Raw genomic sequence first — 14400 nt, 5'->3', positions numbered from 1 at the left:
GGCCCGGTGAAACACACCAATTTGAAAAATTTATGGAATGCATAGTCGATATAAAAAATCTGGACGAAGAGTAATTTATTACTGGTAAATTATGAAAAAAACAGAGGTGTTAATTATAGCACCTGAAACTCTGCATGTAATAACCTAGAACACTGTCTAAGACTTGATGGCTGCTCTGTCAATTCTTCGTCATCAGTTAGAAACCTAAGTTTGCTATTTGATCGCAATCTTTCCTTAGAAAGCCACATTTCTAGCATTTGTAAAACTGTATTTTTCCATGTCAAATTTATGGCATTTATGACTTCAAGGTTAGATTATTGCAATGCTTTATTGGGTGGTTGTTCTGCACGCTTAGTAAATAAACTACAGCTAATCCAAAATGCAGCAGCAAGAGTTCTTACTAGAACCAGGACGTATGACCATATTAGCCCGGTCCTGTCAACACTGCACTGGCTCCCTATCAAACATTGTATAGATTTTAAATTATTGTTTATTACTTATAAAGCCCTGAATGGTTTAGAACCTCAGTATTTGAATGAGCTCCTTTTACAATATACTCCTCTACGTCCGCTACGTTTTCAAAACTCAAACAATTTGATAATACCTAGAATATCAAAATCAACTCCGGGCGGCAGATCCTTTTCCTATTTGGTGCCTAAACTCTGGAATAACCTACCTAACATTGTTCAGGAGGCAGACACACTCTTGCAGTTTAAATCTAGATTAAAGACCCATCTCTTTAATCCAGTTTACACATAACATACTAATATGTTTTTAATATCCAAATCCGTTAAAGGATTTTTAGGCTGCATTAATTAGGTAAACCAGAACCGGGAACACTTCCCATAAAACCAGACGTACTTGCTACATCATTAGAAGAATGGCATCTACACTAATATTAGTCTGTTTCTCTCTTAATCCAAGGTCACCGTAGCAACCAGATCCAGTCTGTATCCAGACCAGATGGTGGATCAGCACCTAGAAAGGACCTCTACATCCCTGAAAGACAGCGGAGACCAGGACAACTAGAGCCTGGTTTCTCCCAAGGTTTTTTTCTCCATTCTGTCACGGATGGAGTTTTGGTTCCTTGCCGCTGTCGCCTCTGGCTTGCTTAGTTGGGGTCACTTCATCTACAGCGATATCATTGACTTGATTGCAAATAAATGCACAGACACTATTTAAAGTGAACAGAGATGACATCACTGAATTCAATGATGAACTGCCTTTAACTGTCATTTTGCATTATTGACGCACTGTTTCCCTAATGAATGTTGTTCAGTTGCTCTGACGCAATGTATTTTGTTTAAAGCGCTATATACATAAAGGTGACTTGACTTGGGCACTATTTTCTCTAATACATTAGAAGATGTTGTCCCCATCAAATTGAAAAAGGTTAGAGAATAACGTACTTGTGCCATGCTATAACCGTAATACTCACTTTCTCAAGAAAGAAACTCGTAGTCTTAAACGCAAATGGAGAAAGACTAACTTGGAAGTTTTTAGAATTCAGCTATACACAGGCCCTAAAAACTGCCAGGGCCGAGCATATCCACAAACTTCTTGAAAATAACCAAAACAATCCAAGGTTTTTATTTAGCACAGTTGCTAAATTAACAAATAACCAGACGCCACCTGATTCAAATATTCTATCAACCTTTAATAGTAATGACTTTATGAATTTCTTAACTGATAAAATAGATAACATCAGAAATACAATAACAAATGTAGATTCTACAGCGTCTAATTCTTCAGTTTCATCATCCATCGCAAAGATAAACTGCAGTGCTTTACAACTATAGGACAGGAAGAGCTAAATAAATTTAAATCACTGTATCTAAACCAACAACATGTTTATTAGATCCTGTACCCACTAAATTACTGAAAGAGTTGTTACCTGTAGCAGAAGAACCGCTTCTCAATATCATTAACTCGTTGTTATCTTTAGGTCACGTCCCAAAACCATTTAAGCTGGCGGTTATTAAGCCTCTTATTAAGAAACCACAATTAGATCCTAGTGAACTGGCAAATTATAGGCCCATTTCAAATCTTTCATTTATGTCTAAATTTTAGAAAAAGTTGTGTCTGCTCAATTGAGCACCTTCCTGCATAAAAAAGATCTTTATGAAGAACTTCAGTCAGGTTTCAGGCCCCACCATAGCACAGAAACTGCACTTGTTAAAAGTACAAATGACTTGCTTCTTGTGTCAGATCAAGGCTGCATCTCATTGCAGGTTTTACTAGATGGTTTAGATCCTACCTGTCCGATCGCTACCATTTTGGTTATTTAAATGGAGAGTCATCTCATTTTTTTTATTTAATTTATCACCAGTAAATTATGGAGTGTCACAAGGATCCGTCCTAGGTCCCCTTCTATTTTCAATATACAAGTTGCCCTTTGGTAATATTATTAGAAAATACGGGATTAGTTTCCAGTTATGCTGATGATACTCAGCTATATATCAACGAGACCAGATGAAACTTCTAAATTATCTAAGTTAACAGAGTGTGTTAAAAATGTAAAAGATTGGATGACAATTCATTTTCTCCTAATAAATTCGGTTAAGACAGAGATATTACTTATTGGACCAAAAAACATTACACAGAATCTTGTAGATTACAATCTGCAACTAGACGGGTGTACTGTTACTTCCTCTACAGTCAGAAATCTGGGTGTTATATTAGACAGCAATTTGTCTTTTGAAAATTATATTTCCAATGTTACAAAATCTGCATTCTTCCATCTTAGAAACATTGCCAAGCTACGAAACATGTTATCTGTTTCTGATGCAGAAAAGCTAGTTCATGCATTCATGAGCTCTAGACTGGACTATTGTAATGCACTTCTAGGTGGTTGTCCTGCTTCTTCAATAAACAAGCTACAGGTAGTCCAAAATGCAGCGGCTAGAGTCCTTACTAGGTCAAGAAAATATGATCATATTACCCTAATTTTAAAGTCTCTGCACTGGCTACCTATTAAGTTCCGTATCTGTTACAAATTATTATTACTTACCTATAAGGCCCTAAATGGTTTAGCTCCTGCGTACCTAACTAGCCTTCTACCACGTTACAATCCATCATGCTCCCTAAGGTCACAAAACGCTTGGCTCCCAAACTATGACGTTCAGACACACTCTCTCTGTTTAAATCTAGATTAAAAACACATCTCTTCGGCCAAACATTAAAATAATGCATATCATAAATTGTGACTGCAGTTGCATCTGATCAAATGCGCATTCTTATTCTTTAGCTTGGGTTAAACTAAGTCATTTTACTTTGTTGGAACAGCAGCTGTGCTAATTATGTCTCTATTTGTTTCTCTGTTTCTGGAGGGATTTACATCCCATGGTAACTAGGATTTACAAACTCCAGTCTGGATCCAGAACACCTGAGAAGAGATGATGCTGACCCTCAGAGGACCCCAAATGATGCTAACCCTGAATCAACAAACAGAACTAACATATATTGCTACTTACTGTACAATCACATTATAATTGTTGTTAATAGTGTTCATCTGGTTGACTATGTATTAATTTTTTCTGAAAATTCTTGTCATATGCACATAAACTGACAGTGACCACTTATAAGCTACTACTAAATACTGTAGAAACTTAATTTTCTGTAAAGTTGCTTTGCAATGATTCTAACCATAAAAAGCGCTATACAATTCAATTCAATAATTGAATTTAATTTAATTCAATATGCACTTTATGTAGTCTGTACTTTGTTTTATGTTCAACTTTTACTTTCTTCTTTCCAGTTTTAGTATTATATTAGATTATTTAAGATAATTTAATTATGTATAGTATTTTGCACAGTACAATGTGAGTTTTGTAGTTAATGTTGTCTTGTGTAGCACCATGGTCCTGGAGAAATGCTGTTTTGTTTCACTGTCTACAAGCTGTATAGAGCTGAAATTATAATAAATGAGTATATTTATTTATTGACAGAAAATAAGACACCACATAACATGTAACTGTTATAAAATTATAATGCATTTTAAAGCAATGGGTTGGTAAACATTTTGGTAGAATATCTCTATTTTAATAAATTGTATAGTCTCATGGTTGTTCCATTATAAACTCTAAACCCAGGATAGAGCGGCTGAGTGAATGTGGTCTGGACTGTGTGGATGAGGCTCATTGTGTCAGAGACGCTGTAGAAGGACAGAGTTCCTGCACTTTGATCCACAAACACTCCTATTCTCCTGCTGGTGGACTTCACATGGAGAGCAGTCTGTTTGCTATTGTGAATGAATGAGTAACTGGAGGGAGAGCAGTCTAAACTCCAGGACTGATCATTGCGTCCAAACACACAGTCATTACCCAATCCCTTCCTGCTGATGCTCTTATATGACACTGATATATGGACACCATCATCTCCACTCCACTCAATCTCCCAGTAACAGCGTCCACACACACTCTCTCTACACAACACCTGCCACACATCAAATCTGTCTGGATGATCAGGATATGGCGGATCTGTGTTAGTGTTAGTTATCACTCTGTTTCTCTCAGACAGACGGAGTCGTTTATTCACGGTGTTCAGATCCAGAGTGAACTGACGGGAATCTGATGGAGATGAAACACATCAGAATCAGGAATTATTAATCTGTTTGATCTTTTCATGTTGCTGAACTCTTCATGTTCAGTGTATCATCACTGTCTTAGTACAGATGACCAGATATCCTAGGCATATCATCATTTACATCATCAATTATAAAACTCTTCTTTAACCTTTAGGAAAAACATTCACACACTCAGTGAGGGTTTTTCTGCTCGTTTTCATACTGACTTACATTGTAGGAAGTAGTTCCTGGTCCTGATAAATGCAACTGTGGAAATCAACAGACATGAACAGTGTGATTGTTATGATCCTGAATCCATTCTTAAGATATTTCTAATATGATGTTCCCATTCAAGAACTCAAGCTGAATTCGAAGACACTATGGGAACGCCCCCAGCATGACCACACTCTAAATCACATGTGTAATCAGTCCAAAGGAAGGGTGAGATGTCATGGGCGGGTGACGTAGCAACCAGGACGTTATAAAAGCATGTGAGGTGGAAACGGCTTTAACTTTCTGTCATTCACTGAGGTGCTCTGTGTTGTCAGTCAAAATCTCTGTTGTGAGTCTTATTTGGTGTTGTCTGTCTTATAAGAAAGTCATAAGCACAATGTACAAGGTCACAGAGAAAACAAAGCATAAAGGCGAAAGTGAGCAGTGTTTCAGTGGATACACAGAGTGTGTTTGCTTGGGGCCAATGCATGCAGCATTGGCTCTCGAGGAGGCCGATTGCCCACATTGTGAGCGAATGTCATTGCGCTTGCTTCGCTCCTGAAAGGCTTTCTTTGAGGAGGAAGTCTTTGCCAGCATTCCTCGCATCCCTTTGCATTCGTGGGGTTTGAAATTGGATTTGGTGGAGGGAATGTAGACGAATGAGCCCCTATCTCCTTCCTCACCCGCCAGATCCACTGCCAACTCTCTGGGATCAGAGGTCAGCACTGCAGTTTCTTCTCCCCAGGGAACGGGCTCGACGCTCTGCCTATCTTCCTCCGAGGAGGCTGATGTAGAGAGCAGTGAGGAGGATTCGCCCCCTCACACAGCACAGTATGACAAGTTACTGGAGGTGGTCAAGCGTGTCGTAGTTAAACTGAACATCGATTGGCTGGCCGAGAAACAATCTGAACCGTAGAAAAGCAAGTTAGATGAGCGCTTTCTGCAGAGCAAGCTGCCACCTCCGCACCAGAGCCTAAGTTTTTTCCCTGATCTCCACACCGCAGTGTCGAAATAGTGGGCAAGATGTCACGTATGTTTACGCCTGCTACCTTTCATTATGCAAATGTGGCGAGGGTTAGTGATCACAGTTATAAAGCGATGCCCCAGGTGGAAGAGATTCTCACGATCTATTTGCTCCTCAGCACGATATCATCCTTAAAGGCCTCCGGCATTGCCCTCCAGGCTATTGTCTCTTATATCAACCACCAGGGAGGTCTGCATTCGCGCCACTTGTACAAGCTGGTGCACCAGATCCTTGTGTGGTCCCAGGGCAAAATCATTTCATTAAGAGCAGTGAATATTCCTGGGTATCTGAATATGGGAGCAGACATCCTGTCAAGGCAGGTACCGAGGCCCAGGGAAAGGAGGCTTCACCCCGAGGCCGTGAAGCAGATATATAGAGAATTTTCAGATATCGAGACAACATTGCACTGTCCCCTATGATTCTCTCTGATTCATCTGGTTCCACTGGGGCTGGATGCTATGGTACAGACTTGGCTGAGGTTTCGTCTGTAAACTTTTCCCCCAATCGCTCTACTACTGAGAGTTCTGGAGAGAGTGCCCCGGGACGATTTCCCCTCTCGATGGCACTCCATGAGAGATTCCCGTCAGGAGGGATCTCCTCTCAAAGGGGGAGGGTACAATTCTCCACCCCCACACCAGAACTATGAAAGTTATGGGTGTGGCCTCTGAGGTGGCACAATTCGTAGCTTCTGGTCTCTCAACCGAGGTTGTTGAGAACATCCTCCAATCCAGAGCTCCCTCTATGAGAAAACTGTATGCCTTGAAGAGGAAACTTTTCACTTTGTGGTGCAAAGATCGCCAGTTTGACCAAGTTAACTGCCCAGTAGGTACAGTGTTGGAGTTCCTGCTGGCCCGTCTCTGCTAGGTTGACCCACTCCACCCTAAAGGTTTATTTGATGGCTATTTTGGCCTACCACGCCCCTCTCGGTGGCCAGTCAGTGGGTAGGCAGCCCCTAGTACCACGTTTCCTCTGAAGTGCACTAAAGCTGAGGCCCCCAGTTCAATCTCATGTCCCCATGTGGGCCCTGGCTGTGGTGCTAGAAGCTCTTTGTAAGTCTCCTTTTAGCCTATAGAAGATATCTCTGATCATTATCTGATGGTTAAGACTGCCTTTCTTTTGGCTATTACTTGTCTAAAAAGAGTTGGGGATCTTCAGGCTCTCTCAGTGGCCCCTTCTTACTTAGACTTTGTGCCAGGCATGGCTAAAGTGTTTTTTTACCCTTAAGTGGGGTGTGTCCTTAAGGTCCCCTCTATTACACCTCAGTTTATCGTGCTACATGCCTTTTGTCCTCCTCCGTTCAGCCACACATACATCCACAGAGCTGCCCAGTGAAGAAGAGCGGACCAACTGCTTATATGCTATGGTCTCCCTAATAGGGGTCTTCCTGCTACAAAGCAGACCCTCAGTCGGTGAATATGGTCTCCCTACTAGGGGTCTTCCTGATACAAAGCAGACCCTCAGTTGGTGAATAGTTAATGCCATTAATATTGTCTATGAGTCCTCTGATCTCCCCTCGCCTATGGGGGTCAAGGCTCACTCTACCCGAGGTATGGCGGCCTCCAAGGCCTTCTTAGCAGGTTTGTCTATGCAGGACATCCACAACAAAGCAGGATGGTCCATGCCACTCACTTCCATCAGGTTATATGGCCTTGATATGCGAGCCATTCCTGGCTCTTCTGTTCTCTTGTCTTAGCTGTGCTCTTCTACACTAGTCAGGAATTTGCAAGTCTGGCGGCATGGGCATTCTCATTCTCATTCCCATAGTTTCTTTGGACACAATTCGAGATCCTGAAGAGGAACGAGATGCTGCTTCTCAGTGTTATACTTCCAGCATCCCTGTGACCGCTTGCTTCATTCCTAGAAGTTAAAGCCAGTTCCACCTCACATGCTTTTATAGCTTCCTGGTTGCTACGTCACCCGCCTATGACATCTCGCCCTTCCATTGGACTGATTACACATGTGATTCAGACCATTGTTACGACCCGGCTCAAAGTCACAACATAAAGAGGGCACTTAGACAAAAATAGGTTTCAATACAATTATAAATTTATTTCAAATTAATCAAATAATGTCTAGGGTCAAAGTATTAAAGAATAACAAATGAATCAAATCAAATAGCTGTTAGAAATTGGGTTTGTGGAGTTGTGGAAAACAAATGTGAACACAAAATATCAACCCACTCTTCAAACAAACAAACCAAAAATGAGAGAGAGTGATCACAGCTCCATGAGCCTCTTAAATAGGGTGCCACAGGTGCCAATAATTAACACTGGAATCCCGCCCATCCAGGAGGAACCTGCAACCTTAACCAAAATAAGAGAAAAATAGGCAGGGCTGTAACACCTCAATCAACAAAATGTTAAATAACCTAAAGTATTTAACACAATAAATTTAACAAATAATAAAATAAACAAATATGTCAAAACATTTACAAAAAAAAAACAGGAGTATAGAATGTCATACACGAGACAGTGCATCGGCTAAAACATTCTCCTTTCCTTTGATGTGATGAATTTGTAAAGGAAAAGACTGCAAAAAGAGACTCCATCTCATCAACCGCTGGTTAGAGTTGCAACTTCGCTGCAAAAAAACTAGTGGATTATGATCAGTCAACACTTCAATTGGGTTGCCACTACTCAAATAAACCTCAAAATGTTGAACTGCTAAAATCATTGCCAAGGCTTCCTTCTCAATTACAGAATAATTTCTTTGGTGGGAATTAAACTTTTTAGAAAAGAAGCAGACTGGGTGTTCAATACCTTGATCATCGTCCTGCAAAAGAACTGCCCCTGCCCCATTTTCACTTGCATCTACTGCCAGTTTGAAAGCATTTTTAAAATTTGGCGCTGCCAAGATAGGGGCATTAACCAACAGGGCCTTGGCATTATCAAATGCCTGCTGGCAACTGTCTGTCCACACAAAATCAATTTTTGGACTTAACAAGTCTGTAAGAGAACTCACTACACTAGCGAAATTGGGACAAAAGGCACGATAATAGCCGGTCATTCCCAAAAATCTCCTTAGATCTTTACGAGACTGAGGAACAGGGAAATGATCTATAGCTTCAACTTTAGCCCGAATAGTTCGAACTTGACCTTGCCCCACAATTTTGCCCAGATAGGTAATGGTTGCTTTGGCAAACTCACATTTAGCGAGGTTAACAGTCAGATTAGCAGCCAACAAACGGTCTAAGAGCGCTTTAAGCTGAGCTACATGACTACTCCAGTCAGGGCTGTATACCACAATATCGTCCAAATAGGCGTCACAATTGTCTAACCCAGATATTACTTGGTTAACTAACCTTTGAAAGGTAGATGCAGCATTTTGCATTCCAAAAGCCATAACCTGATATTCCCATAGTCCATCTGGAGTCACAAATGCTGACATCTCTTTGGCTCTGTCAGAAAGGGGAACCTGCCAGTAACCTTTTAAAAGATCTAACTTGGTTACATACCTGGCAGAACCCACCCGGTCAATGCAGTCATCCAATCGGGGCAATGGATAAGAATCTACTTTGGTTAGAGCATTAACCTTACGAAAATCTGTACAGAACCTCATAGACCCATCAGACTTTGGCACCAAAATACATGGAGAACTCCAGGCACTTTGGCTTGGTACAGCAATTCCATGTTCAACCATATAAGCCACCTCCTTACTCAACAGTGCACGCTTTTCAGGACCCACCCTGTAGGGATGTTGCTTCACAGGGGCAGCACCTGAAACATCAATATCATGCACTACCAGATTAGTTTGGTTAGGCACATCTGGAAACAGTGGTTCATAAGAGCTAATCAGCTCTACAAGAACAGACCTTTCAACTTGAGGCAAATAAGATAGATAAGCCTCAAGATCAAACAGGATTTCAGAATTATTTAACCGAGGTGTAGGAACCATCACTTCACTGATTCCTTCTGAAACTACTGGAGTACAAGGTAACACCACCATCTTCTAGCTTTACTTCACTGTCAACGTTACTTGGAACATGTAACTTTGCAACTAGAACTCCTTCTTCCTCTAAAGTGCCCCTCAAGTTCTTTAAGATAGACTCCTTAAGTTTTTTATCACTTTTAGTGAGCTCTATATTATAATGAGCAGCAACCAACAAAAGCTGCTCTTTAGTGCACTTCTCAAGTGCTTCCTCTGAAGGTTCTTTTAGAAATTCTTCCACATTGGAAGCCATTGCTAAAAACCTCTAAGTTTTCAAACAAGTAGCCACTTTAGGAGTTCACACGAATCAGAACAATATCCTTTAAATATACTCCACCAAAAAAAAAAAAATTTACCTTATACACAACTCCATTTCCACAAAGTTACTTAATGGTAATTTAATCTACACCAACAAATCAGATTAACAAATCAGAATCAGTCCCCTTATCTTCTCTATGGAGAACGAATACAAAGGTTTAACAAAACCCTCTCCGCAAGTAGCATGCCAACAATATAATACTCTTACAAAAAGAGATTAATTCATAAGTCACGCAATCACTCCTGAACTGCTGACAATATTCAACAAGGTAGCTACCACGAAACTGCATGTTAATTAGTATATTGACTCCCTACGTTTGTTATTGGTGTAAAATTACTTACCAATTTGAAGAAAGTGGGGATGAAAAAAAATGCTCTCTCAAAAGCAAACAAACAAAATAAATTTCACAAGTTCCCAACACTAGCCATTGATTCAAAGTACCACACCAATTGGCATGGATACTAGAGAACCACTCCGGTAAAACACTACACAAACAAAAAAAACGAACCTCTCTAATCTTCAAAGGCTTACCAGGCTCGGGGCCACTTTAAACGCTGAACTTCATGTCACCTGGTAAAAACCAGGCCCTGAATAGCGCACCCCCAACAGAGATTAAATCTCCACCCGGGATACCTTCAAAAATAACAAACTAACAAAACAAACTAACAAAACAAACAGTGCTCCGTTGGAAGGATTGACTAGCAACCCAGCTGGACCACTCTACCTAACCGGAGTCCTCTATTAATCCAATAACTATGAACCTTTTCCATGCTCCACTCTCAAAAAAACTTGAAAAACAAGTCACAAAACCCCAACTTCAAACAAGAATTTGATCCCGGACGAGCCCCCAATTTATGTTACGACCCGGCTCAAAGTCACAACATAAAGAGGGCACTTAGACAAAAATAGGTTTCAATACAATTATAAATTTATTTCAAATTAATCAAATAATGTCTAGGGTCAAAGTATTAAAGAATAACAAATGAATCAAATCAAATAGCTGTTAGAAATTGGGTTTGTGGAGTTGTGGAAAACAAATGTGAACACAAAATATCAACCCACTCTTCAAACAAACAAACCAAAAATGAGAGAGAGTGATCACAGCTCCATGAGCCTCTTAAATAGGGTGCCACAGGTGCCAATAATTAACACTGGAATCCCGCCCATCCAGGAGGAACCTGCAACCTTAACCAAAATAAGAGAAAAATAGGCAGGGCTGTAACACCATAGTCATGCTGGCGGCATTCCCATAGTTTCTTCGGATGCAGAATCTTGTTCCCTTCGGGGAACCATGGTTATATACAGAACCTGTACACGTTCTCCATGATATGAAATGATGGACTCATTTCAGAGAGCAGATTAATCTCCACAACTTTACCTCTGTCTGAGATCTTCTTGAGCTCCTCTTTGCAGAAATCCTCCAGTTTGTCTCTTAGCTGATGGACAGATTCTCTCAGACCATCAGAAGAGTACAGAGAAATTAAGGGATAATCTACATCTGTAGATTTAGGTGGTGTTGAGAGAGACTGGAAACTCTACAGAAAACGGAAATCAAAACTCATCAGCTGCACATGGAGACAGAAAAGTGAAAGAAAGGCTCTGACATGAGACCCATTTAAGCAAGATTTCCAGAGCTGAAATCCATTCATTTTTATCAAGATGGCTAAAAGAAAGTGACAGCTCCAGAATTTTTTTGTTCAGGGTGCTAAGGGGAGGAATAACAGTTCAGAGGGGGTGCTAAAAAACTAATTATATTGAGTGAAACTAATGAACGTCTATAACAGGGGTCTCCAACTTTTACAGAATGGATATATAAATTTATATATTTTTTTCTAAATATATATATATATATATATATATATATATATATATATATATATATATATATATATATATTGCTACTCCATATCAATCGCATACAATGAAAATACTGAATAATAAGAACAATCATTAACACACAATAAATAAGAGTGTCATATCTATACACATTTTTTCCCAGAACATTCTCTATAGTGAATTGAGGGACGTTCTCCAGCATAACTCTTGTGCACAGTTTGCGCATTGCTTGGTTGTGTTGCTTGACCCCTCCCCCACAATAAAAAATGTTTCTAGGCCACATATTAGGCATCTCTTCTTTTTTTAGGTTTTTAATCTTTATTGTTCAGTGTTAATGAAAGTGACACCAAAAACAGGAACATCATTAGGAAATCCTTTGGGGGCTGTATCAGGGCTAAGCAAGTTTCTGATGGGGCTATAACCCCTTCAAGCCCCCCCCCCCCCCCCCCCCCCCCAGCACCACCACTGTTATTAGATGAGAGTCTGACTGATGATTATATAATAAGACACTCATGAACTGTTTCTCTGTGAGTCTCTGTCACAGCAGGATCTGTTCAAGTCCACTATGATTCTGCTCTTCTAGATGTGTGTTACCTGCAGGAACTGGATGTGATCCTGTGTGTGTGAAAGCTGCTCCAGCTCAGCGTCTCTCCTCCTCAGATCATTGATCTCCTGCTCCAGTCGCTCCAGTCGTTCTTCAGCTCGACTCACTGCAGTCTTTTCCTGATCTCTGATCAGTCGTATCAGCTCAGAGCGGCTTCTCTCAATGGAGCGGATGAGCTCAGTAAAGATCCTCTCACTGTCCTCCACTGCTGTCTGTGCAGAGCGCTGTTAGGACACACAGTGATTCAGCTTCAGTGAGTCTGAACTGAGACGGAGACAAACTTCTCTTCTTCTCCAGACTCACCTTATGAGACTCCACAGTCTCTCTCAGCTGCTGGAGATCTTTCTCTCTCTGCTGGATTCTCTGCTGGAGCGTCTTCTGCATCTTCTTCAGCTGCTTCTGCAGGACAAACAGATGATCATCAATATCACAGAAAACTACTGGCTCTAAATCATCATGTGGTCAGTGTTACTGACTACAATAGAACGGTGAGATTACGATCAATGAATTACATTTTTAGTGATTATAAAGGGAGAGGTCTTTGCACACTGTCCTGATGATAATAGTATAATATATTCAACATTTAACATATTCAACAAGTGGCCTGGAGAGCAGCCACATACATGCTTCAATACATAGGCCCATCCGCATATAGGAAATGTGGGATTCACTCTCGAAATGTCAATAGATGTCGAACTTCAAAAAGGATGATTTATAATTTACAACAACTGTACATAAATTAACATGAAGCATAATAAGAAGTGGTTCTGTGTCCTGTGTAATTAAGCTATGGCTCTACACAGAAACACATAAAATAAATGAACAATAGGTATGACTAAAATCATCTGGATTCAGTCAGATTTACTGAACAGAAAGTTGTCTGTCACTGCATTGTACTTGTATTTTGACTGATAGAAGTATATATTTTGTCAAAGAATAATTATTACTTCATTATTTATGTTGCTAAAGCAGAGTATATTTTATAAATGCCTGTCAGTAAGCGTCTACAGGGCGTCTTCAGTGAACAGAGAAACTCTTCTTGAAGCTGCTGTTATTTCTGCTGTCTTGTGAATGCTGTAAGCTGTTGATAATAATGTGCTGATATAAACACATATGATCTGAGTGTCAGCAGTATTTCATCTAGTGTTAAATACCTGTTTCTCTGTCCTCTGTGCTGCGACTGATACAGTCTTGTGGTTTTTATGTTCATCCATACACAGCACACATATACACTTCTGATCAGTGCGACAGAAAACCTCAAGGAGCTTCTCGTGTTTCTGACAGATCATCTCCTGCAGTCGTCCAGTGGCTTCAATCATGTTGTGTGGCTTACGTGAATTAAACTCCTCATGACGGTCAAAATGAGTTTGACAGTAAGAGTTCAGACACACCAGACAGGACTTGATGGCTTTGTGTTTTCTTCCAGTACAGACGTCACACTGCACATCTCCAGCTCCAGCAGGAACAGCACTTTGGAGTTTGGTCTTCTTCAGTTTCTCCAGCAGTTCAGCAAACACCACGTTCTTAAATAAAGCAGGTCTTGGACTGAAGGTCTGTCTGCACTGAGGACAGCTGTAGACTCTCTTCTGATCCTCCTGATCCCAGCAGTCTGTAATACAGCTCTTACAGTAACTGTGTCCACACTGGATGGTCACTGGATCCTTCAGGAGATCCAGACACACCGGACACAAGAACTGCTCCACTGAAATACAGGATTCTGCCATTTTACTGCACGTTCAGACCAAAAAACCGATGCTTCCTGCTTCTGTGTATGAGGGACGGGAAAAACAGGCGTGTCTGTAAATTCCCAAATAATAGTAATGTCCACTAGGTGTCAGCCTCGTACTGTCACTGGGATTTGTGCTAAATGGACTTCTAACACAACCAAAGATTCCAGGATTGGCTGGTTAGCA

At 40.5% G+C, this 14400-nt stretch overlaps 1 protein-coding gene across 1 annotated transcript; it reads right to left on the bottom strand.

Annotated features, from left to right (window-relative positions):
• Positions 1 to 3914: 3914 nt before the first annotated feature.
• LOC128024337 (E3 ubiquitin-protein ligase TRIM16-like) lies at positions 3915 to 14258 on the bottom strand. The gene is made up of 6 exons (XM_052610713.1): positions 13642 to 14258; positions 12791 to 12886; positions 12478 to 12711; positions 11426 to 11582; positions 4796 to 4831; positions 3915 to 4568 (listed from the first exon to the last, which is right to left on the bottom strand). The coding sequence occupies exons 1-6, from the start codon at positions 14209 to 14211 to the stop codon at positions 4036 to 4038; spliced, it is 1626 nt and encodes a 541-aa protein (XP_052466673.1). The 5' UTR covers positions 14212 to 14258; the 3' UTR covers positions 3915 to 4035.
• Between the last annotated feature and the right edge of the window lie 142 nt (positions 14259 to 14400).

Source organism: Carassius gibelio, chromosome A2 (genome assembly GCF_023724105.1).
Source record: "Carassius gibelio isolate Cgi1373 ecotype wild population from Czech Republic chromosome A2, carGib1.2-hapl.c, whole genome shotgun sequence".
In the NCBI taxonomy this organism is placed as follows: Eukaryota; Metazoa; Chordata; class Actinopteri; order Cypriniformes; family Cyprinidae; genus Carassius; species Carassius gibelio.
The sequence above is the reverse complement of the archived record's forward strand: the minus strand, read 5'-3'. Positions and strand labels throughout refer to the sequence as shown.